The following is a 23498-nucleotide window of genomic DNA, read 5'->3' as shown; positions in this document are numbered from 1 at the left end:
TATTCTCTATTTTATTTACCTACACTATAATCTTTATTTCCTTCCTCCTGTTAGCTTTGGGTTTATTTTGCTGTACTTTTTCTAGTTCCTTAAATTTCAAAGTTAGTTTATTGGTTTGAGATTTTCTTTTTCTTTTTCTTTTTTTAAGAAGGCAGGATTTATTGAGAGGACAGGAAAAAACTCTCACAGTATGGGAGGGGACCGAAAGGGTTGTCCGAGATCATTCTTTTTATAAGTGTTTATGAAGGGGGACCTAAAACCCTGGGAATTTATTTATAAAAAGTTGTGTGTGTGTTTATTCTTACATGTTTAAACTTCAGTCACCATCTTAGTGTCTCTGTTTGATGCATTACACTTACTGCGTCACTTTTTCCGCTGCTCAAAAAGGTTTTTGAACTCCTCAGTTTTGATGCCTTTTAGTGCTTCTGCCGTTTTTTGTTTCTCTCTTCCACATTGGCAAAATGTTTTCCTTTGAGGACTTGAAAAACAAAAGTCGCTGGAGGGTCAATAGGGAGGGTAGGGCAGAGGGGTTATGCAGTTTTTGGTCAAAAACTGCCACACAGCGTGGTTTGGGCAGGTGTGCAGTCATGTTGGAAGAGCCAGTAACCTGTTTGCCACAACTCAGGACATTTCTTCCATAAATTGTGACACAAATGGTCAATTGAAATTTTTATCTGCAACTTTTGAGAGGATTGAAAGTGACTGAAGTTTAAACGGTAAGAATAAATAGGCCGAGTTCGGTGGCTCAACCTGTAATCCCAGCACTTGGGAGGCCGAGGCAAGTGGATTCCCTGAGCCCATGGGTTTGAGATCAGCCCGGTCAGTTTGGTGAGACCTCGTCTCTACAACAAATAAAAAAATTAGCCAGGTGTGTTAGCGCGCGCCTGTAATTCCAGCTACTTGGAAGGCTCTGAGGTGGAAGGCTTGCCGGAGCCCAGCAGGTTGACACTGGGGTGGCTGTGAGTGTGCCACTGCACTTCAGCCTGGGCAACAGAGTGAGACTTCAACTCAAAAAAACAAAACAAAACAGTTCTTTTTCAGTAAATTCTGGTTTTTGGGGGTGTCCCCCCTCATACACCTGTAAATCTCCCTCTTAGCAATACTTTTGCTGCATCCTGTAAGTTTTGATACATTTTGTTTTCATTTATATTTGCTTCAAGGCCTTTGCTAATTTCCCTTGTGATTTCTTCGACTCATTGGTTGTTTGAGTATACCAATTTCCACATATTTGTGAATTTTCCAGTTTTCCTTCTGTGATTGATTTTTAGTTTTACTCCATTGTGATCAGAAAAGATAGATTGTATGACTTCAGTCATTTAAAATGTATTCATGGGCCGGGCTCCGTGGCTCAGCCTGTAATCCCAGCACTTTGGGAGGCTGAGGCAAGTGGATTGCCTGAGCCTGTGGGTTCGATACCAGCCCTGACAACTTGGCAAGATCTTGTCTCTACAATAAATAGAAAAAAAATTAACTAGGCGTGGTAGCACATACCTGTAATTCCGGCTACTTGGAAGACTGAGGCAGAAGAATTGCCAGAGTCCAGCACCCCACCATGCTGGGGTGGCTGTGAGTATGTCACTGCACTCCACTCTGGGCGATGGAGTGAGACTCCAACTCAAAAATAAATAAATAAATAAATAAATAAAATGTAGTCACACTTGTTTTGTGGCCTAACATATGGTCTACTCTGGGCGACGGAGTGAGACTCCAACTCAAAAATAAATAAATTAATTAATTAATTAAAAAAAAATGTAGTCACACTTGTTTTGTGGCCTAACATATGGTCTGTCTATCCTGGACAACTTTCTGTGTGTACTTGAGAAAAATGTGTACTCTGCTGTTGTTGGGTAGAATGTTCTCTATTTGTCTATAAGTCCTAGTTGGTTTATAGTACTGTTGCAGTCCTCTATTTCCTTATTGCTTTTCTGTCTAGTTGTCCTACTCATTATTTAAAGTGGGTTGTTGATGTCTTCATCAATTATTGTAGAACAGTCTATTTCTTCCTTCACTTCTGTTAGTGTTTGCCTCGTGTTTGGGTGCGTTGATGTCTGGTGATTATATTTTTGTAATTGTTGTATCTTCTAATGAATTGATACTTTTGTCAACCTATAATAGCTTTATCTTTTTTTTTTCTAACAGTTTTCCTCTCTGCTTTTAACAGTTTTAGTATCTATTTTGTCTGATATTAGTATAGCTACTCCGTCTCTTTTGGTTACTATTTTCATTGAATATCTTTTTTCATCCTTTCACTTTCAACCTGTTTGTGTCTGAGTCTAAATAGTGTCTCTTGCAGACAGCATATAGTTGTATCCTGTTTTTCTTTTTTTTTAAAGTCCATCTGCCAAACTGTAGCTTTGATTTGGAGTTTAATCCATTTAAATTTAAAGTAATTACAGAGAATGACTAAATTTTTGCCTTTTAAAAATTTCTTCTGCATGTCTTACAGCTTTTTTCTTTCTCATTTCCTCCATTGTTAACTTCCTTTGAGTTTAGTTGATTTCTTTACAGTGACACATTTTGACTCTTGCCATTTCCTTTTTGTGTACTGCAGATATGTTCTGTTACCACAGGGATTACATATAACATTCTAAAGTTATAACAGCCTAGTTTGCATGATACCAGTTTAACTTCAGTGACATACAAAAACTCTTAAACATCTCTGTCCTCCTCCCACATTTAATGTTATGGATGTCACAAATTACATCTTTATGTTAGTATGTACCCACTAACATAGATTCATAAGTATTTTTTATTTTGTACAAAATAAAAAGTGAGTTATAAACCAAATTTACAATACTAGTTTTCATATTTGTCCATGTATTTACCTGAGAACTTTATATTTTTGTATGCCTTTGACAAAGTTACTGTCTAGTGAAAGACTACCTTAAAAAAAAAAAGACAGACTCCTTTTAGCATTTTTTTTTTTTATTGCTAATACAGAATTCTATTTTTTAAATTTTTTTTTATTTTTGGAGTTGGAGTCTCACTCTGTTGCCCAGACTGGAGTGCAGTAGCCGCTCCCGGCCACCGCAGTCCCAACCTGGGCTCTGGCAATCCTTCTGCCTCAGCCTTCCAAGTAGCTGGAATTACAGGTGCGCGCTACCAGGCCCGGCTAATTTTTTGATTTATTGTAGAGATGAAGTCTCGCCAAGTTGCCCAGGCGGGTCTCGAACCCATGGACTCAGGCAATCCACTACCTCAGCCTCCCAAGGCACGGGATTACAGGCTGAGCCACCGAGCCCGGCCAGAATTCTTATTTGACAGTGTTTTTTTCACTCTTTAGCACATTAAATATGCACATCATCCTACTGCCTTCTGACCTCCAAGATTTCTGCTGGAAAAATCCACTGATAATCTTATTGAATATTACCCCTTGTGTGTGAGAAGGAGCTTTTTCCTTTTTTCCTTTTTAAAAAAATTTTTACAATTGTGGGGTACATGTGAGGATTTGCTATATAAGTAAAATGTGTGCAGGTAAGATTTGGGCCTCTTTTTTTGAGTTGGAGTCTTGCTCCGTCACCCAGTCTGGAGTGCAGTGGCACACTCACAGCCACCGCAGTGTCAACCTGCTGGGCTCCAGTGATCCTCCCGCCCCGGCCTTCCAAGTAGCCGGAACTACAGGTGCGCACTACCATGACCTGGCTTATTTTCTTTAATTTATTGGAGAGACAAGGTCTCGCCAAGTTGACTGCGCTGGTCTGTAACCCGCGGGCTCAGACAATCCACTTGCCTCGGTCTCCCAAAGTACTGGGATTACAGGTTGAGCCACTAAGCCTGGCCTAGATTTGGGCTTGTAATGAGACCTCTCTGGCACAGGTAGTGGACATGGTACCCAATGTGTGGTTGTATGCCCCCTATCCTCCCTCCCTCTGCCCCCTGTTAGCAGTGCCCAGCATCAGTTGTTCTCACTTTTGTGTTCATGTTCCTCATGATCAGGGCCCATTTATGAGTGAGAACATGCGGTATTCAGTTGTTTCTGTGATAGTTCACTTAGAATGATGGTCTCCAGCTGCATCCATGTTGCTGCAAAGGACATGATTTTGTTCTTCTTTATAGCTGTGTCATATTCCATTGTGTATTTGTATCACATTTTCTTTATCCAGTTCACTTTCAATGGGTTGGTTCAGTGTATTTGCTATTTTGAATAGTGCTGCAATTAAAATATGTGTGCAGATGTCTTTTTGGTGCAGTGATTTATGTTCTTCTGGGTATATTCCCAGAATTGAGATTGCTGGATCATATGGTAGCTCAATTTGTAGTTCTTTGAGAAAATGCCACAGTACTTTCCACACAAGTTGAACTAGCTTACATTCCCATCAAGAGTGTAGAAATGTTTCCTTTTTTTCTGCAGCCTCGCCGGTGTCTGGTTTTGTTTTTTGTTTTTGCTTTTTAATGATAATCATTCTGACTGGTGTGAGGTGGTATCTCATTGTAGTTTTGATTTACATTTCTCAAATGACTGGTGAAGCTGAGCATTTTTATGTTTGTTGGCTGTTTGGATGTCTTCCTTTGAGAAGTGTCTATTCATGTCATTTTTAATGGGGTTATTTTATTATTTTTTTTAATGGCGTTATTTGGGTTTTTTTCGGGTCGATTTGAGTTGCTGGTATATCCTGGATGTTGGACCTTTGTCAGATGTGTGACTTGCAAATGTTTTTTCCCGTTCTGTGGGAATTTACTCTCTTGATGGCTTTTTTTGCTGTGTAAGAACTTTTTAGCTTGGTAAGGTCCTACCTGTCAATCTTAGCTTTTGCTATATTTGCTTTTGAGAACTTGACCTTGAATTTATTGCCTACTTTGATATTCAGGAGGTTGTTCCCTAAGTTTTCTTCTAAGATTTTTATAGTTTGATGTTTCACATTTTAGTCATTGGTCCATTTTGAGTTAATTTTTTATGTGGTAATAGGTAGGGGTTCACTTTCATTCTTCTGTGTGAGGTCAGCCAGTTTTCCCAGCACTATTTGCAAAATATGGTTTCTTTTCCACAATGTTTGGTTTTTGTCAACTTTGTTGAAGATGAATTGGAAGAGGCTCTGTAGTTTTATTTTCAGATTTCTGTCCTTTTCCACTGGTCTGTATGTCCATTTTTGTACCAGTACGTTACTGTTTTGGTTACTAAGCCTTGTAGTAAACTTTGAGGTCTGGAAATGTGATGCGTCCAGCTTTATTCTTTTTGCTGAGGATTTCTTTAGCTATCTGAACTCTCTTTTGCTTCCATATGAATTTCTATATTGTCTTTTAGGACTGTGAAAAATGTTGCTGGTAATTTGATAGGGGTTGCGTTGATTCTGTAGATTGCCTTGAGTAGAATAGACATCTTGATGATATTGAGTCTTCCAATCCATTAGCATGAGATGTTTTTCCATTTGTTTGTTTCATCCTTGGTTTCTTTCTTTCTTTCTTTCTTTCTTTTTTTTTTGAGTTGGAGTCTCACTCTGTCACCCAGGCTGGAGGGCAGTGGCATGCTCCCAGCCACCACAGCCTCGACCTGCTGGGCTACTGCGATCATTCGACTTCAGCCTTCCAAGTAACTGGAATTACAGGCACGTTCTACCACGCCTGGCTAATTTTTTATTTATTGTAGAGACAAGGTCTCGCCAAGTTGCCCAGGTGGATCTTGAACCCGCGGGCTTAGGCAATCCTTTAGCCTTGGCCTCCCAAAGTGCTGGGATTACAGGCTGAGCCACCGAACCCAGCTCATCCTTGATTTCTTTGAGCAGTGTTTTGTAGCTCTCCTTATAAGCCTTTCACCTCTTTGATTAGATGGATGCTGAAGTATTTTATTTTTTTCTGCCTATTGTGAATGGGAGTGTGTGTGTGTGTGTGTGTGTGTGTGTGTGTGTGTGTGTGTTTTAAGTTGGTTCTCAGCCTGCTTATTGTTAGTGTAGAGAAATGCAACTTTTTTTTTGCACATTGATTTTGTAACCTAAGACTTTACCGAAGTCATTTGTCAGTGTCAGGAGGTTTTTTGACAGTCTCTCTAAGTATTCTAGGTATAAAATCATACCATCTGCAATGAGGGATAATTTAACTTTCTCTTTTCCTATTTGGATATCCCTATTTCTTTCTCCTGCCTGATTGCTCTGGTTAGGACTTCCAGTACTATGTGAAATAGGAGGGATAAGGGTGGGCATCCTATCTTGTTCCATTTCTTTTTTATTTTATTTTTTTTGAGTTGGAGTCTCACTCTGTCGTCCAGGCTGGAGTTCAGCGACACACTCATGCCCACCCCAGTGTTGACCTGCTGGGCTCAGGCGATCCTTCTGCTTCAGTCTTCCAAGTAGCTGGAACTATAGGCACATGCTACCATGCCTGGCTAATTTTTTTGATTTATTGTAGAGATGAGGTCTTGCCAAGTTGCCTGGGCTGGTCTCAAACCCTCAAGCTCAGGCAATCCACTTGATCCAAAGTGCTGGGATTACAGGCTGAGCCACCAAGCCTGGCCTTCTTCCAGTTCTTATGGGGAATCTTTTCACCTTCTGCCCATTAAGCATGATGTTGGCTGCAGGTTTGTCATAGATGGCTCATATTATTTTGAGGAATGTTCCTTTGATGCTTAGGTGTCCAGGGGTTTTATCAAGAAGAGATACTGTATTTTATTGAATGCTTTTTCTGCATCTAATAAGATGATCATGTGGTTCCTGGTTTTACACCTGTTTATGAATGGATTACATTTATTGATTTACAAGTGTTGAACCAGCCTTGCATCCCAGGAATGAAGCCCCTCTGGTCATAGAAGTGGCTTTTTCTTATTGCTTGCAGGATTCTTTGTTTCTGTCTTTCAACACCAGCGATAACACTGCCCAAAACATTGTCTTGCCTCTCCAAAAGGTCTTGGCAAATTTTGATTCTCCTTTGCTTTTGTTCATTGGTGAGTTCCTTCCAGACCCTTTTTGCACACACCTTTCTAGGCCAAGATTTTCAGTTAAGGTTTTCCTAACTGTTTCTCTGTTGATGTTTATTTGGTCTGCTTTGCTTTTCACAGTCAGCTGACAATTTCGACTCACAGTTTGATGAATTTCTGCAATGTTTTCATCAGTTCTGCTCAACTGGCTATCCTGACCTTTCTTCATCAGTGATGTTTTCTCTCCCTCAGAAAAACGTTTAATCCATACCGTTTTCTTCATGGCATTATCCCCATCAACTAGGACTAACAAGTCCCTGATTTCACTTACACTCTTGCTAAGTTTAACAAGAAATTTAATGTATGTTTGTTGCTTGAATTCAAGCTCCGACATTCTTGCAACGTCATTCCAAAACATGCAGCAACAATAATGAATGCCACTCTGCAAGACACCGCCACATGTTGACATGAACATAACTGTGAGACAGTGATATACCAAGGTTATGAAACTTTACTGAGTTGTTTGTATAGTGCTGCCAATGTAAGCATATGGTGGCAAGTTTGTGAACTTAATTGTCACCTTATATAAGACTGTCACTAAGTACACCTTTGACCCAGTACAGCTCTCCTAGGAAACTGCACCTTTCCTAGGAAAATTAATACGAGGTCTAATGCATGTTAAAGGTTTTCAGCAAGGATTTATTGATGATCTGCCTTAGGCTAGACCCTACGTTAGCAGCCTGTTGATTGCATCCTAGAGCCTGTGTCCTTATTAGGGAATTGAATACTGGTCTCTTTACTTGAGCTTTGATGATATTCACACTTTTAATTCCAATAAAGGCAGAGTAAGCACAAATAGTGTATATAAAAGGACTAGCATAAAGGTGTCTGGATTTTTAAAAAGCAATTATAAATCATGAAACAGTCTCACTTTCAGAAGGAAATTTTCCTGATTCTTGTTTTGTTGTTTTTTTTTGGGTTCACTAGCTCATAGTTACCTTGATTTTTCTTTAAGTTTGACTAATGTAAATATTATCTACTGGTTGGGAATTTTTGTATTTTTCTTCTTTGCAGTTACTTTGTTTCTCTTTCTAGTGAACCTTATGATTGGCATTGTCATTGACTGGGACATAAACTTTGAGGGGAAAAAAGTCTGTTGCACTTTGTCTGGTCTACACAGCTACCCCATGGATGACTGCTGAATGGAAAAGGAAAATGACAGATCCTTGAGCCTACTGCATTGCTACATTGCAGAACTGGTCACATGTTATTGAAGGGTGACCCTGGAAATCATTTTTTGTCAGGCCCTTCTCATACAAATGTTGCCACCTTTGTTGCATCTGTTCAAGGAAACAGTTGATATGTTGAGGATGCTTGAATATCTTATAGAGATTTTTGTTTAATCCAGAGGCTTGTGACTATCTGAAACTCTTCTTTTAATGCCTTTTGAAGTTTGTCAGCAAGAATCAGAGCCCTGTGTACCCCAAGAATGCACAGTGCTTTCTTTTGGAAGTGCATACTTTCCTTTTGTTCATAATCAGTAATTAATTACAGCTCCTAATGGTACTTCTGGCACAGATGCAAGAGTCATAGATGCAGAAGGAGGAATTAGTTAGGCGGACACAGGTTTGCTGCAGTGGCAGGGCTGCACACAGCAGCACGGGGCCTGATGCAGCTGCCACCGGAAGCAGTGTATTCCTATCGCTGAGCTCCTCCGTTCCTAAGATGCGGGGGACCCAAAAAAGCCCAGAATTATAATCTTTTGGAGGGTGGGCAGGCAGGCTTCCTCTGCTAAGTAAGTGATCTAGGAACCCATTGACAGCAGTGTACACAGCTTAGGTTGTTGTGAGAGGCTGTGTTCAGCTTCAGTGAATTTTTTTTTCCAAGATTATTTTGACATGTTTGCCCATTTCATGATTGGTGATTTACTAGTGCACCTGCCTACATTGCACTGAGTGTTTAGCACTTTTGACCAAAAAATGGAATGACCCAATGCCCCACCCTTCCTACTTACCCAATCTCACCCCAAGCAAATTTTTTTGTTTCCTGTATGAAAAAAGTCCTCGAAGGGAAATGTTTTGCTGATGTGGAAGAGGTGAAACAAAAAATGGCAGAAGCTCTAAAAGACATCAAAATAGATAAGTTTAGAAATTGTTTTGTGCAATGGAAAAAGCATCTTAATAGGTGTATTGCATCAGAGAGTACTTTGAAGGTGACTGAATAAATATTAAATTTTTAATAAATAAATTCTGGGTTTTTTGGGATCCCCGTCATACATATTTCCATTAAGTCTATAAACGGGGTGCTTCTTCTTCTGTAAGCCATTTCTGTTAAAGCAAACTTCTGGGTTGGCAGGCTTTTTGATCTGTGGAATGCTGAAAAGTAAAATAGAAAAAGACTAAGCCAGGCTTGTGGCTCACACCTGTAATCCCAGTCCTTTTGGGAGGCTGAGCAGGGAGGATCACTTGAGGCCAGGATTTTGAGACCAGTTTGGGCAACAAAGAAAGACCTTGTCTCTACAAAAACATAGGAAAATCAGCTGGGCATGGTGGTACAAGCCTGTACTCTCAGTTACTTGGGAGGCTGAGGCAGGAGGATCACTTGAGCCTAGGAGGTCAAGGCTGTGGTGAGCCATGATGGTGCCATCCCATTCCAGCCTGAGCGACAGAGTGGGATCCCCAACTCAAAAAAAAAAAAAAAAAAAAAAAGAATAGCCAGGCATGGTAGCACGCCTGTAGTTTCCCCACTACTTGGAAGGTTGAGGTGGAAGGATCGCTGGGGTCCAGAAGGTTGACACTGGGGTGGCTGTGAGTGTGTCACTGTACTCCAACCTGGGCAACGGAGTGATACTCCAACTCAAAAAAAAAAAGAAGAAAAGGACAGAAATTGACACACTATCTTTCTCTCAGTGCCACCACTTCAGGGACTGAACTTAGTGGCTATTATGTAAATATACCCACATCTTCATAGGTATTGTCTGTGTTTCTCTGGGATGAATGTTTTCTTGGATTGTTAGTTCTGAACAACAAATAACAACAAAAGATGCCTTTGAATAAGTAAGGGTAGCAAACACTGTTTTTAACATACTTTCTTGAGAAAAGTTTTAATTTCTTTCCCTGACAACCAAACGAAGTCAAGGTTAAGCTTTGTTAGAGCTTCTTCTCAGCTTAAATGTGGCTTTTTTTTTTTTTTTTTTGAGTTGGAGTCTCACTCTGTGGCCCAGGCTGGAGTGCAGTCTCCACCTGCTGGGCTCAGGTGATCCTTCTGCCTCAGCCATCCGAGTACTGGAACCACAGGCATGCGCCACCACACCCAGCTAATTTTTTTTCAGATTTATTGTAGAGACGACGTCTCACTATGTTGCTCAGGCTGGTCTCAAACTCCTGAGCTCAGGCAATCCTCTTACCTCTGCTTCCCAAAGTGTTGGGATTACAGGCATGAGCCATGACATCCAGCTCAATGTGGTTAAAAAAAAAATTATTAGAACTCTGATTCTGTAAGTGTTATTCCTGTTTGTCCCTTGAGATGATTTTATCAGATAGTGGGAAGGTGTTTGTGTTAACCCTCTCATTACTGAATTTGTAGGATTCAGTCTGTGGATTTATGTTACGTTTCCTTTGATTGAACCATTATTTTCTAATTGTTTTTAACCAAGAAGCATTAAAATCATGATAAAAATAAGTGAGATAGGAATTAGCAATTTCTTAAATGAACCAGCTGAATGTAAAATTAATTTAGCACACACAGAGAACTGAAAGAATCCAAGTAATTTTTCTTTTTTTTTTTTGAGTCAGAGTCTCATGCTGTTGCCCCGGCTGGAGTGCCATGGCATGCTCAAGGGCACCCCAATGTTGACCTGCTGGGTTCCGGTGATCTTTCCACCTTAACCTTCCAAGTAGCTGGAACTACAGGTGCATGCTACCATGCCTGGCTAGTTTTTGTTTTAATGTAGAGACGAGGTCTCACCAAGTTGCCCGGGCTGGTCTCAAACCCACAGGTTCAGGCAATCCACTCGCCTCGGCCTCCCAAAGTGCTGGGATTACCGAGCCCAGCCCCAAGTAACTTTGGAAAACTCAACTCTGTATATGCTAGTACAGCAGTCAAAGTGTGGTATGTGGGAACCTGAGACCCTTTCAGGGGTCCGTGAGGGCAGATTTATTGTTACCATCATACTGAAGCATTATTTGCACTTTTTACTGCATTGTTATTTGTACTGATTGTCCAAAAGCAAAGGTGGAGAAAACTGCTTACCCTAGGGTCTCTGTCACCCAGACTGCAGTGCAGTGGCATGATTGTGATGATCGCGGCTCATGGCAGCCTTGGCCTCCTGGGTTCAGGTGATCCTTCTACCTCAGCATCCCAAGTAGCTGGGGGTGCAGGTGCCCGCCACCATACCTGGCTAATTTTTTGATTTGTTGGTAGAGATGAGGTTTTACTATGTTGCCCAGGCTGGTCTCAAACTCCTGTGCTCAAGTAATCCGTCCCCCCTTGGTCCCCCAAAGTGTTGGGATTACAGGTGTGAGCCACCATGCGAACTCAAGCACTCAATTTTAAAAAGAAAATATCAGCCAGGTTAGTGGCTCAGCTTGTAGTCCCAGCACATCGGGAGGCCGAGGGGAGTGGATTACCTGAGCCTGCGGGTTTGAGACTAGCCTGGGCAACTTGGTGAGACCTCATCTCAACAATAAATCAGAAATTAGCTGGGTATGATAGCACACACCTGTAGTTCTGGCTACTTGGAAGGCTGAGGTGGAAGGATCGCCAAATCCCAGCAGGTCAGCGCTGGGGTTGCTGTGAGTGTGCCATTGCACTCCAGCCTAGACAATGGAGTAAGACTCCAACATATATTACATACATACATACATAAATTAATAAACTAAGTAAATAAGTCAGATTGACTTAAGAGTGTCCTGTTGAAGCAGTAAAAATTATTTTGTTAAATCTCGTCTCTTAATACTCCACATGATGAAATGGGAAGATTGTGTAAAACGTTTCCGCATACCGAAGTGTTACCTCAAGGAAGGGGTCTAGTATAGGTGGAACTGTGTTCCAAAGATAGAAAAAACTGCAAAGAGCTTGAACTTTATTCTCTGTTGTTGGTAGTATATTGGTGGTGTAAAGTTGACACTTTTGTGTGAATTGTATATAGAGCTCATGGATAAATATATTAGAAATATTGGGAATTGAGGGGTTTTATTGTGGTGGGAGGGTGATACCAATGTGGGATTGAAGGAGGGAAGGGAGAAGCCTGCCATGTTGGATTTGGATTCAAGGTGTCACTGTGAACTTGTGATATTAGTATGTAAAATATCCTTGCTGTGCCCAAAGAGCCTAGAAGCAATGATACTAAATTAACAATAGACACACCGAGTTCTCAGGTCTTAGTTTCTTTTTTTTAAATTATTTTTTTGAGTTGGAGTCTCACTCTGTCGCCCAGACAGGAGTGCAGTGGCCGCTCCTGGCCACTGCAGCCTCGGCTTGCTGGGCTCCGGCAATCCTTCCCCTCAGTCTTCCAAGTAGCCGGAATTACAGGCATGCGCTACCACGTCCGGCTGATTTTTTGATTTATTGTAGAGATGAGGTCTTGCCAAGTTGCCCAGGTGGGTCTCGAACCCACGGGCTCAGGCAATCCACTCACCTCAGCCTCCCAAGGCGTGGGATTACAGGCTGTGCCACCGAGCCTGGCTGGTCTTAGTTTCTAAATGTCCGGAAACTATTGAGTGAAATGTTATCGGGGAGAAGAATACTCACAGACTCTCAAAATATCACCCTATGTATTCCTTATTAGTGATAAAGAGTGTTTTTGCAAAGAAGAAATCTGGCAGATCCCACCACCTTAACATGTTGCGCAAACAGCAGCACTACTAAAAAAGAGAGACAGCCAGACCAGTGCTTTCCAAAGGAAGAGCATAGCACTTCCTGTGAAGTAGTCTGGCCAAAAGCAAGCAAGCTTGAATTTCTTGATTCAACTACCAAATTATGTGAAACCCAAAGGAGTCTGTTAAACACCACCTCTCGGGGCTGCAATTAAAAAAAAAAAAAAAAAGCACAAAAAACCCTCCAGACTTGGGCAAACTCTGCATTCGATTGACTGGGTTTCATAAAAAATGAATTGCAAGAGAAAAGATAAAGGAGCCATGAGAAAGGACTTAAGAGACATATTGACCAGTATGCGGATTTTATTTGAATCATGATACAAATAAACTGTAAGTTAGGAAAAAGAGGCACTAACACTGTGAATACCGACTGTACATTTGGTGGTGATACAGGGTGAAATGATACCATGTCTATGATTGTTTCAAAATATTTTGGAAGCAGGCAGTTGAGCTTGGAAGCAAGATTAGCTATGGGCAGACAATTGCTGAGGGATCAACTTGTGTGTTTATTAAAATACTATTCTGTACTTTTGAAATATGTTTGAAAGCTTTTGTAATTAAAAAATTTAAAAACATCACTAATTAATAGCAGGATAACCTGACATTTTTTGTACCTTTTTATGCAGTACATTGAGAAGTACATGTCACCTAAGTAGAACAGTTGTTAAAATGTTTAACCTGAAGCTAACCATGAGAAAACAATCAGACAAGCTCATAATGCATGACATTCTACAAGGTGGTGTCCCAGGCCATTTTAAAAAAAACTCAGTGATGTGAAAAACAGTAAAAAACAGTATCATAAAAATCAGTCCAATACAACACATGAGCCTTGGGGTTATAAAAGACACTTTGGGAACTATTGCAGACATTAAAATATGGACTTATAGTAAATGATGTCACTGAATTATTGTTAATTATTTTAGACACAACTATGATTTTTGTGGTTCTGGAGGAGAATGTCCTTATCCCTGGGAGATGTATGCTGAATCATATTAGGGCTAATTAATATGACATCTGCAAATTAATCAATGTGTGGGAATGTATAGACTAGGTTGACACACATTAAATTGCTGTTTTCCCAGGTCACAAACAGTCAAATATCAGCAAATGCCTGTGGCTTTACCTAGTATTTGTTGAAGGAGAGAAAAAGCAAATGTGGTGACATGGTGGTTCTGGGTGAAGAATCTACGAGTGTTTGTACTATTCTTCTCCTTTCTGTGTGTTTGAACTTTTTTAAAACAAAGGGTTGGGCAATCCCCTCAGGTCCCCTCCGGCTGTGGGAGCTTTTCTGTCCTCTTAATAAATCCTGCTTTAAAAAAAACCCCAAAATACAAAGGGTTGGGAGAAAATGTCATTAACATACAAAAATAAACTCCTAGCAAATGCATCTTTGTCAGTAAGTGTGTTGACAAATTCTCTTTAGAAAGAATTGTTCCCTAGTAGCATTTAAATTCTCATGGAATTAATTCCCCAGCTACTTTAATTGATATAGAATATAGAAAAGAGGGAAAGCTATTTATTTCATTGTGTGTTCATTGTGTGAACTTTGTTATCTGTGAATCAGCATATGACAAAGAACAGAAAAATAACAAACTACAGGTGGAAATTATTTAAGAAAATAGGAGCTTAATAATGTTTATGGAATCTTTTTTATATGGATGAACTTTAAGGACAAATCAACTGTAGGAGAAAAAAAGATAATTGAAGCATGTTTTGCTCAGGATTACAGGGGTCTTCTGGGCCACCACGGCAGAGAGTTAAAGTGGTGAGATTTCAACTCCCCTCTAGAAAATTTCCCGAAGTGATTACAATAGTCCCCGGTTTTATCCTTCGTCTCTTTTGAATCCAAAACAGATCCCTAAGGAAGTGGCTGACATCTTTAACGCCCCCAGTGATGATGAAGAGTTCGTGGGCTTCCGAGATGATGTTCCCATGGAAACTCTCTCATCAGAGGAGAGCTGTGATAGTTTTGACTCACTGGTGTCAGGGAAACAGGTATGGATGCTTCCTTTCAAGCAGGTGGGTTTATTGGGAAACCTGAATGTTGGTTTAGATGCTGTTTTATTTGAGCATGATCTTAGATTGGTGGTATCAGTTCATTGTCGAGCATTTTAGTTTAGAAGTGCTATGCCTTCTTGTTTTAAAAAAAAATTAGAGCACCTAGTTGACTTTTGCCATTTTAATCCTTCCTGTGTACATTTTTATTTTTAAATAAAGGAACCTCATGTGGTCAAATCCATTTCTTGGTTACCTTAGGGCTGTTACCTGTGGTGAGACTGTGTTCAGAGTCCTCCCACAGAGCTGACAGGAGAGGCCAGCCCACTCTACGATAGCCCACCTCAAGCTATAGTGAGGCCTGATGGGACATGTAGTGACTGACAGACAATTGCTACCTCTGTAATCCTGTGGTATGATTCATTAGCATCTCACTTTTGGAATTGCTGGAGAGAATTATTCTTGCTTTAATCACTTTGATCTCTATTAGACACAAGTTACAGTTCTGAGAGGTAGATTCCTGGAGGTTCATATTCTGCCTTAGTAGTCAGAGTATCTAGCCGTCAGTGGCATTTTCTTCTGAGTTCATGGTGGCACTCAAAACTCATTCTCCCTCGACTGTAGCATCTCCTAAAAGGCTGCGCATTAAACCCACCCTGCTTCAACAGGGCAAGTGCAGGAAGGGAAGCAGCTGATTATACGTCTGTGCAGAGCCTGCTGAATTGCTCGGAGCTCCGTGTGTGTGTTCTGGCCAGGGAGAGCACTGTGCTTCCTGAGGTCACTGGGAGTCTCTGCTATCCTCATCTTTTTGTAAGTCTCACAGCTTTCGATGCCACCAGCCAGCTCCTTTCACTCCCCTGGGTTACCCCTTTTACTCTTTGCTGTGGTCACTTATTTTTTACGCTAGATGTGGATGTTCTCCAAGGCTTGTCTTCATTTTTACTCATCATGATCTCATTGACAGTCCTGTTTTGAGCTGTTACTCTGCTCTTAGGTGGAGCTTGGCTTCTCTCTCCAGCCTCTGGTAGATCTCTGACTGCCTGCTGAACCGGTCCTGCTGCTGAGGGAGATCTGAAACTCACCATCCTCCCTGTCCTTGTTGTCTCTCTGGCTTCTCCCTTTTCTTGACTTCATCTCCATTTTTTTGTGTCTTTGACAATAATTCTTCCTCCCCCTCCTTCCCACCTTCTTCTCCTTCTTTTACTCCCCTTTCTCCCCCCCGCCCCTCTGACTCCTGGCCAGGAGTTGATGGAACTTCTGCCCTGTTTTTTGCATCCCTCCTTACCTTCCCTCTGCGGCTGCCATAGCCTTCATAGCTCTTACCTGAATGCTCATCCCTTCCTACTAAGATCTGTCATAGGACTGCACTGGGTCACGCCTCCTCCCTTATCCAGAGAGTGCCCTTCTCTCCATGGTCAGGCGGTAGGGGCAGGCAGAGCCTGCTGGATCCAGGTCCACCTGAGGGCCATTCTGAGCACTGCAGATTGTGTAAAGGGCTGAGCACAGAGACTGGCAGGCATTGGGCACTGAGAAACAGAGCAGCTGCTTCTGCTGCCATGGTGACTATTGATGCAGTCAGGTCTGTCCTCTCAGGCCCTCCGGTATGACCCTAGCATGCTGTAGATGGTCTGTGACCCTGCCCCAGCTGCTTTTCATACAGATACTACATTTAATCCACAGACCTCCCGGGGGAGCTGTGGGTGCTGCTACTTTCTTCAATTTGCAGGTGGTGAAACTCAGAGAGGTGAAATGACCTGTCCACAACCTCACATCTGGGACACACTGAGCTGGGAGGTTCCAAAATCCAGGGTCACCACTTCTCAGCCTCTTACCTCCCCTCACTCTCTTTCCTGCCTGTCATGCTGCAAGGAACCAGAAGTCAAGTTGATTCCCTCCTCACCCACTGTTCTGCCCTTTCTGCTCACTGACCCTTGCTGTTCTTCAGCCTGTGTGTGTTCTCACTATTTTCCTAGTCTCCACCCCGGTTCAGGTGCAATTCAAATGCTGCTCCCTCCATGAAGTCTTACTGGATTGTCTCCCTTCTGTGTGCCATATTGCTTTTGAATCCCTTATCACACTGCCCCTCATTGTGCTTATTTGTGGGTCTGTCTGCTCCTCTCCTTTAAGACATTTACAGTCTATCCGGCTCCTCTCCTAGGTTATAAACTCCTTGATGGAGGGGACTGCATACTTGAATGGTGCTCTCTAGCTTTCCTGGCTTTTACTTTTGTCCTTATGTGTTGTCCTCTTTCCTCTTGTTTTAAGCATCCAGCACCCCCCCCCACCCACCTGACTACAGAGTGAGCACCAGTGGTTGTTTACTGGGTGCCATGGAAATGGGGTGCTTGTCTGGCTGTCTGGTTCAGCAGGCCATTGCTCTCCAGTCTGTTTCTTCATGTCACATGGGCTTCAAAAACAAAACATAACTCCTATGTTAGCTCCTCTTCTGATCCAATATTTGCTTATGGTCTTGATCATAGTGTTCAGTATTGATTTAGAAGAATAATGAACAGGTTCCAGAGAATAAAAATCTGGCGAGGGTTGTCACCAGGAACACAGTGAAGCTATGTGGGTGGAGATTCGCTTCATACAAACCCACATGAAGATGTTGGTATACCCTTTGGAGTAAGGAAAATAAAAGCATAAGGGCCTCTGTTGAGGACTGTGGCTAAGTTAATTATCAGGACTGGCCACCAAAGATACTGATCTCTTCCAGGTGACCCACTACCCTGTATGGCCAGGATATAGGATAGAAAGAGCCAGAGGACTGGAAGACTGGGACTCACTGCTTTAATGCGTGACATGTTTTTCTCAGGCCCCAGGCAGAGTTTTGGATTTCTGATGAAATTTACACATAGACCCCATTGCCCTGAATCAGCCTGCAGGGCTGGCCTACGGCCCTGGGAGCCAGATGTTCCCTGCACTTGTCGCTGCAGGTGCATGTTGGGTTTCCTTAGCGACAGCTGTGTTCCTTTCTTCCTTAATAATCAAGCCGGGGTCCACTGCTTCCTCTGCCTGACCCCACACGCTCATGATCCATTTTCACCAGCCGAGAGATGCTGCGTGAACTCACACACAGTGTGTGTATGCTGCCTCTGGTCTCCCTTCAACACGATTTGCATTTCACTTTACAGACACTTCCCTTTTGTGTGTGTGTTTTTTTCAAGCAGCTGCACTACAGCTATCAACAAAAGAACAAAGTAATTTAGCTCTGAGCAAACTCACTCCAATTACCCATAATAATTCATAGGAGGCATATTTAAGCTTATAAAATGCTTTTCTTAGACTTAGGCTTTTCTTTTTCTGTGCCCCATAAGCTTTTCCACTTGTCTATTATATCTATTTTTCTCCAGAGATATCTGCGCTTGAAGAAGTATATAATTAAAGTCAGGGAAAGGCAGGAGGATGATAAAGATTCTCAGCCACATGTGGTATTACTAGGGGTCATTGCTATATCGAGGGTGGGAGGAAGAGACGTCAAAGGGAACTGGGGACAACTTGGGTCCTGGTAGAGCGTGACGGGCTTGCAGGAGGCTGGTCTTGCAGGTTTCCCTCAGTCCATAGTTTGTTTTTTCCTTCCCTTCCTTTTTTTTCAAGCATACCATTAAGAGAGCTGGGTTTCTTCTTTGCAGTATTTCAGAAGAAAGAAAAAGTCATCATTAAAAAATGTCTTTTTTAGGCTAGGTGCAGTGGCTCATGACTAACCCCAGCACTTTGGGAGACCGAGGCAGGAGGATTGCTTGAGCCCAGGAGTTCAAGATCAGCCTGGGCAACATAGCGCAACCTTGTCTCTACAAAAATAATCATAACAATAATTAGCCAGGTGTGGTGGTACATGCCTGTAGTCCCAGCTACTCAAGAGGCTGAGGCAGAAGGATCACCTGAGCCCAGGAAGTTGAGGCTGCAGTGAGCCATGATTGTGGTGATCATGCCACTGCACTCAAGCCTGGGCGACAGAGTGAGACCCTGACTCAAAAAAAAAAAAAGGCTTTTTTTCTACTCACTTGCCACTACCATGTAGTGGCCCACCTCTGCTCACTAGGAGAGGAGGGGGTGAGTGTTCCATCGACTCCCCCATGGTGACTGTAGTTGAACAAGTCCAGGCTCTCCGGTAGTGAGTGGTAAGTCATGTGGGTCCCCAGCCCTTTCCTGCAGAGAAGGTCACTGTTTGCAAAAGGGAGGCGATACTGACCTGGGATGGTGGCTGGACAGGAGAGCCAGCTCATGGGACGTAGCCAGGTTTCTCCCCGCGTCCTTCCTTCCCCATGTTGTTGGCTCTGTATGAAAGCAGACACTCCTGGTTGCCAGCTCTGGCAGGAGTAACTGGATTCCATGAGCACTTAGCAGGCATGCCAGAAGCGGATGGAGACTACGCCCATCCTGATTTTTGGAATTGTCTAAATTTTGTCGGTCTACATTTTTGTAAGCTTTAGAAACTGTGTATCTATATGTACATGTCGGCTTTTAAAAAATTGTGGTAAAATATACATAACATAAAATTTACCGAGCTAATCATTTTCGAGTGTACGGTTCAGGGGCATTAAGTACATTCACAGTGTTGTATAGCCGTCACCACTGTCGACCTCCAGAAGGTTTGTCATCACCACCAGAAACTATACCCAGTCAGCAGTCCCCTGGTCTTCCTGCACCCTGTGTGCTACTTTCCGTCTCTGATATATGTGTGTTTTTAATTTAGCAGGATGTGCGTTTCCATTCCAAATACTTCACAGAAGAGCTAAGACGGATTTTTATAGAGGATACAGACTCAGAGTCAGAAGATTTTGAAGGATTTACGCAGAGTGACCTGAATGTGAAGAGTAACCCAGAAGTAATGGTAATCATTACAGTAGGAAGGGTTGAGGGTTGTAATGTGTGTTTAGTCCTGTTTCTGAATTATAGTTACACTTGTAAGATGCCACTTCACAAATGAACAGATTTTACTTTTTCTTCTATATTTGTTTTATAAGCTAATTAACCTAAAAAATGGCTACTTCCTGGTCCACCCGTCCATTATTCTTTTAGAGAAAGTCCAGCTGTTCTTCCCTCGTGTCTGTGGGGTTTGGGGGGTATTTCCCAAGGGTTCCTTACTGTCTTTATCAAAGACTTTCTTGAACCTCTTATATCTTTTCAGTCTGTCTTAGAGTGACAGTTCCTTAAAGTCGTTTCTGGTTGTGTGTGATATAATGGTCTCAGGTTTGAAGTTAGTTGTCAGATTTAACTGTGGTACAAACTTGGAGTTCTCTGTATACATTCTGGATTTGGATGCTGTCATGCTTAATGGGAAAGATGACCTAGGCCTGCCTGGATTCTGGAGGGAAATCTGCACGTTTTATGTTATTTTATTTTAATTTATTTTATTTTTTGAGTTACAGTCTCATTGTCACCCAGGCTGGAGTGCAGTGCATACAATCGTGGCTCACCGCAGTCTCGACTTCCTGGGCTCAGGTGATCCTTCTGCCTTAGCCTCCCAAGTAACTGGGACTATAGGTGTGCGCCACCGTGCCTGGCTAATTTTTAATTTTTTTGTAGAGATAATTTCTCCCTATGTTGCCCAGGCCAGTCTTGAACTTCTGAGCTCAAGCAACCTGTCTCGGCCTCTCCTCAAAGTGCTGGGATTACAAGCATGAGCCATCATGCCCAGAGAAATCTGTACTTTATATGAACAGATTTGTTGACTGATCCCTTCCTTTTATTCTGTATGTTTAGGCTAGTGTACTGCCCTTTGTTATTTGAATCTTAAGGTAACTTGAAAGCATAGCCTTTGGATTTCTTTTAAGTGCAAAAATGTCGTCTGCTAGCTGAAAGAGAGTATGCATGTATCCAAAAGAATAAACATCCCGCCGGGCATGGTGGCTCATGCCTATAATCCTAGCACTTTGGGAGGCTGAGGTGAGAGGATTGCCTGAGCTCACAGGTTTGAGTCCAGCTTGGGAAACTTGGTGAGACCTCATCTCTACAATAAATCAAAAAATTAGCCGAGCATGGTGGCGCATGCCTGTAGCTCCAGCCACTTGGAAGGCTGAGGCAGAAGGATCACCTGAGCCCAGCAGGTAGAGGCTGCAGTGGTTGTGAGCAGGCCATTGCACTCCAACCTGGGCAACAGAATGAGACTCTGACTCAAAAATAATAATAATAATAAAATAAACATCCCCCTTTCTTATTTGGTATCAAGATGAGATAGAGTTTAAACCTCTTCACAATCAGAAGCTTCTAAGGAGCAGCTTTCGGTACAGAGCCTGTGTAGAAGGGTAAATAAACTGTGACTCCTGGGTTGGCCTTGTCCTCCATCTTGCCTGGGGGAGGACTCGACTCAGGGTATACAAGCCCTCATGGTAGGGCACCTTTTTGAATGGTGGTATTTTTCCATAAATAGCAGCCTAGAGCTGTGCCAGCCTGGAGGCCCAGCTCTTCTTCGGCTCTCTCTGCAGAAGCTGTTTGTGTGGCAGTTCATGGGTTCTGGCCAACAAGTCCCCAGTTCTTTGCCAGCAAGGTCCTGCCAAAACCCTCATGGGTAGCATCCCTCAGTGATTTATTTATCTTCTGTTCTTCAGCTAAGGGATATCTAATTATTCAGATGACATGTGTTTCTAGTGAGAAAAAGAGAATGACCCCAGAAGTCTTTTTCTCTCCCTTGGAGTCTGTATACTTAGGGCTAGAATTGGGATGTGTTATGTAGATGATGATGTAGCTCGTAGCTCAGTGCAGGCACTCCTGCCAGTTTCATTTTAGAATTCAGTAAGAAGACAAGCATTGTTGCTTCCTGCCCAACTTCCTGTTCACCCTTGTGGGAACTAGAGAGACCATCTTACCTGACAGTGGGGAACTGCCATAACCTTTGCTTCCAGGGGTCTGCTGGCCGGATGTGAAGCAGCCGCAGCTCAGGGCTGACCTTGTGCCCTTTCCTCAGGTCTCATTCTGGGCTGTGGGCCGCTTGTGCTTTCCTTCTTCAGTCCTTGGTAGCAAGCCGCTTCACATCCTTGGTAAAGACATGACGAGGGTGACTGGTATGTGGAGCAAAACTGAAGTCTTCCCTGACCGTGTGCCCTCAAGTTGGGGACCGTGTCCCCTTCACAGCCCACCATTTTGAACTCTGAAGCTGCTAATTTATTTAATATATAAATCAGTGCAGCCAAGTCTCATTTCTCGCTGGGCGTGGTGTGGATTAATGCGCCAGGGTTGGTAGTCTCTGTGTTTTTCTCCCCTCACCTTATTTCTGATTCAGGTCCAACTAGAATTTTGGGGGATCATCAAGGAGGAAGCAAATTCCCTGACCTGAGTCCTGGGTCCATCCTACTGCCACTTGCTGTTCTAATGGTAGCCCCACTTTCAGTATCCCCTGACAGTGGTTCCTGGGCTAGACTTCCTAGCTTGTGGTCAAGGAGGGATGTCTGAAAGGCATCTTTGATTTTGAATATTTAAACCTCTCACATCTAAGATGTCACCCTGCTGTCATCTGGAAGACATGCCCCTCTTACTGCCTTTTATGCGCACTGTGTTCTTTGTTCACCCTTGTAAGACTGAGCAGTGTTTTAATGCTGAAGATCTGTACCATGTGGGGTTTGAAAATATGGAGTGAGGATTTCTTGAGCTGACCAAAAGGGTGCTTTGTAATCACCTGCAGAGCTTGCTTTTTCTTTTTCTTTGTAGAGAGGAGGTATTGCTATGTTGCTCAGGCTGTTCTTAAACTCCTGGGCTTAAACGGTCTTCTCACCTCAGCCTCCCAAAGTGCAGGGATTACAGGTGTGAGCCACCCTGCCTGGATCTACAGAGTTTTCTGACTTGATTTCACCTTATGGCCCTGAAGGTTACCGAAAAGGCAGGGGACTGCCCTTGACTGAGGACCCTCTGGCAGGTCATCTGCCTGCTCCTTGATCACTTCACTGAGATACGGTCAGCTCTCCCACTGCCTTTCCTCTTGAGTCCTGTTCTCGCTCTGTAGAGGAGACAGGTCAGTGTTTTTTTTCACCTCAGCACTTCATTTTTATCTGATGATAACCTTTCTGTCATGCATGCCCTTTTCTTTGACTGTTCCTCCTGTTACCTGGCTTTTAGACATGCCAGCTTGGCTGTTCCTCTGTGGGGGAGCCTGCCCTCTTAGAGTTTTGCTTCCTGCCTAAGGCTCCGAACAGAACTTGGCTCTGCCATGTGTGTGACCAGGACACAGTTCAGTAGTCGATGGCCCGCACTTAGATTTTATTCATCAACCAACTGCATATTTAACTGAAAAGTTCGGAGGCAACTAATCATAAGAAGGGGAAGATTTTCTCATTTTTTTGTGCTTTTCCAAAACGAATGCAAGCATTGTTTTAAATGTGCATCTTTTTTGTTAGGTCTGCTATAGACAATGCCTTTGTTCTTTCTTTTGCTCTTACTGTGTTAGCTCGTGGAGTCAGATTTGAGTGATGACAGCAAAACTTCTTTGAGTGAGGAAGAGGAAGATGAAGAAGAAGAACAGGCAACCCCCAAAAGAAGGAGGTCTACAAGAAGCAGTATTGGTCTTCGAGTAGCCTTCCAATTCCCCACCAAGAAGCTGGCAAAAAAGTCAGATAAAAACGGTTCTTCTGAGCAGTTGTTTTCTAGCTCATGCTTACAGAATGATAAAAAAACAATTCTGGAAAGAAAGAAAAGCCGTAGACAGGGGACGGAAGAGGAAGATTCTGCCTCTGAGTCTGAGGACGATTCTAGGGATGAGAGCCAGGAGAGTTCGAATGCTCTGCTGAAAAGGACCATGAACATCAAGGAGAATAAAGCCATGGTAAGGCTTCTGTGGAGGGCGCTCTGAG

General features: G+C 42.7%; 1 protein-coding gene across 3 annotated transcripts in view; it reads left to right on the top strand.

Moving 5' to 3' along the window:
• CDCA7L (cell division cycle associated 7 like) overlaps positions 1-23498 on the top strand; it is a 47023-nt gene that overhangs the window by 14750 nt on the left and 8775 nt on the right. The window contains exons 2-4 of one of the 3 annotated variants that reach the window (XM_008047877.2): positions 14575-14715; positions 19412-19549; positions 23096-23470. In XM_008047877.2, coding sequence (XP_008046068.1) covers positions 14575-14715; positions 19412-19549; positions 23096-23470 — 654 coding nt within the window. The remainder of the gene's footprint in view (positions 1-14574; positions 14716-19411; positions 19550-23095; positions 23471-23498) is intronic. The other 2 variants (XM_008047884.2, XM_008047891.2) reach the window with 2 other exon arrangements.

The sequence above is a fragment of the Carlito syrichta genome, unplaced genomic scaffold, assembly GCF_000164805.1.
Source record: "Carlito syrichta isolate Samal-C Ts95f unplaced genomic scaffold, Tarsius_syrichta-2.0.1 Scaffold39610, whole genome shotgun sequence".
In the NCBI taxonomy this organism is placed as follows: Eukaryota; Metazoa; Chordata; class Mammalia; order Primates; family Tarsiidae; genus Carlito; species Carlito syrichta.
This window is presented reverse-complemented; position numbering and strand designations above follow the sequence as displayed.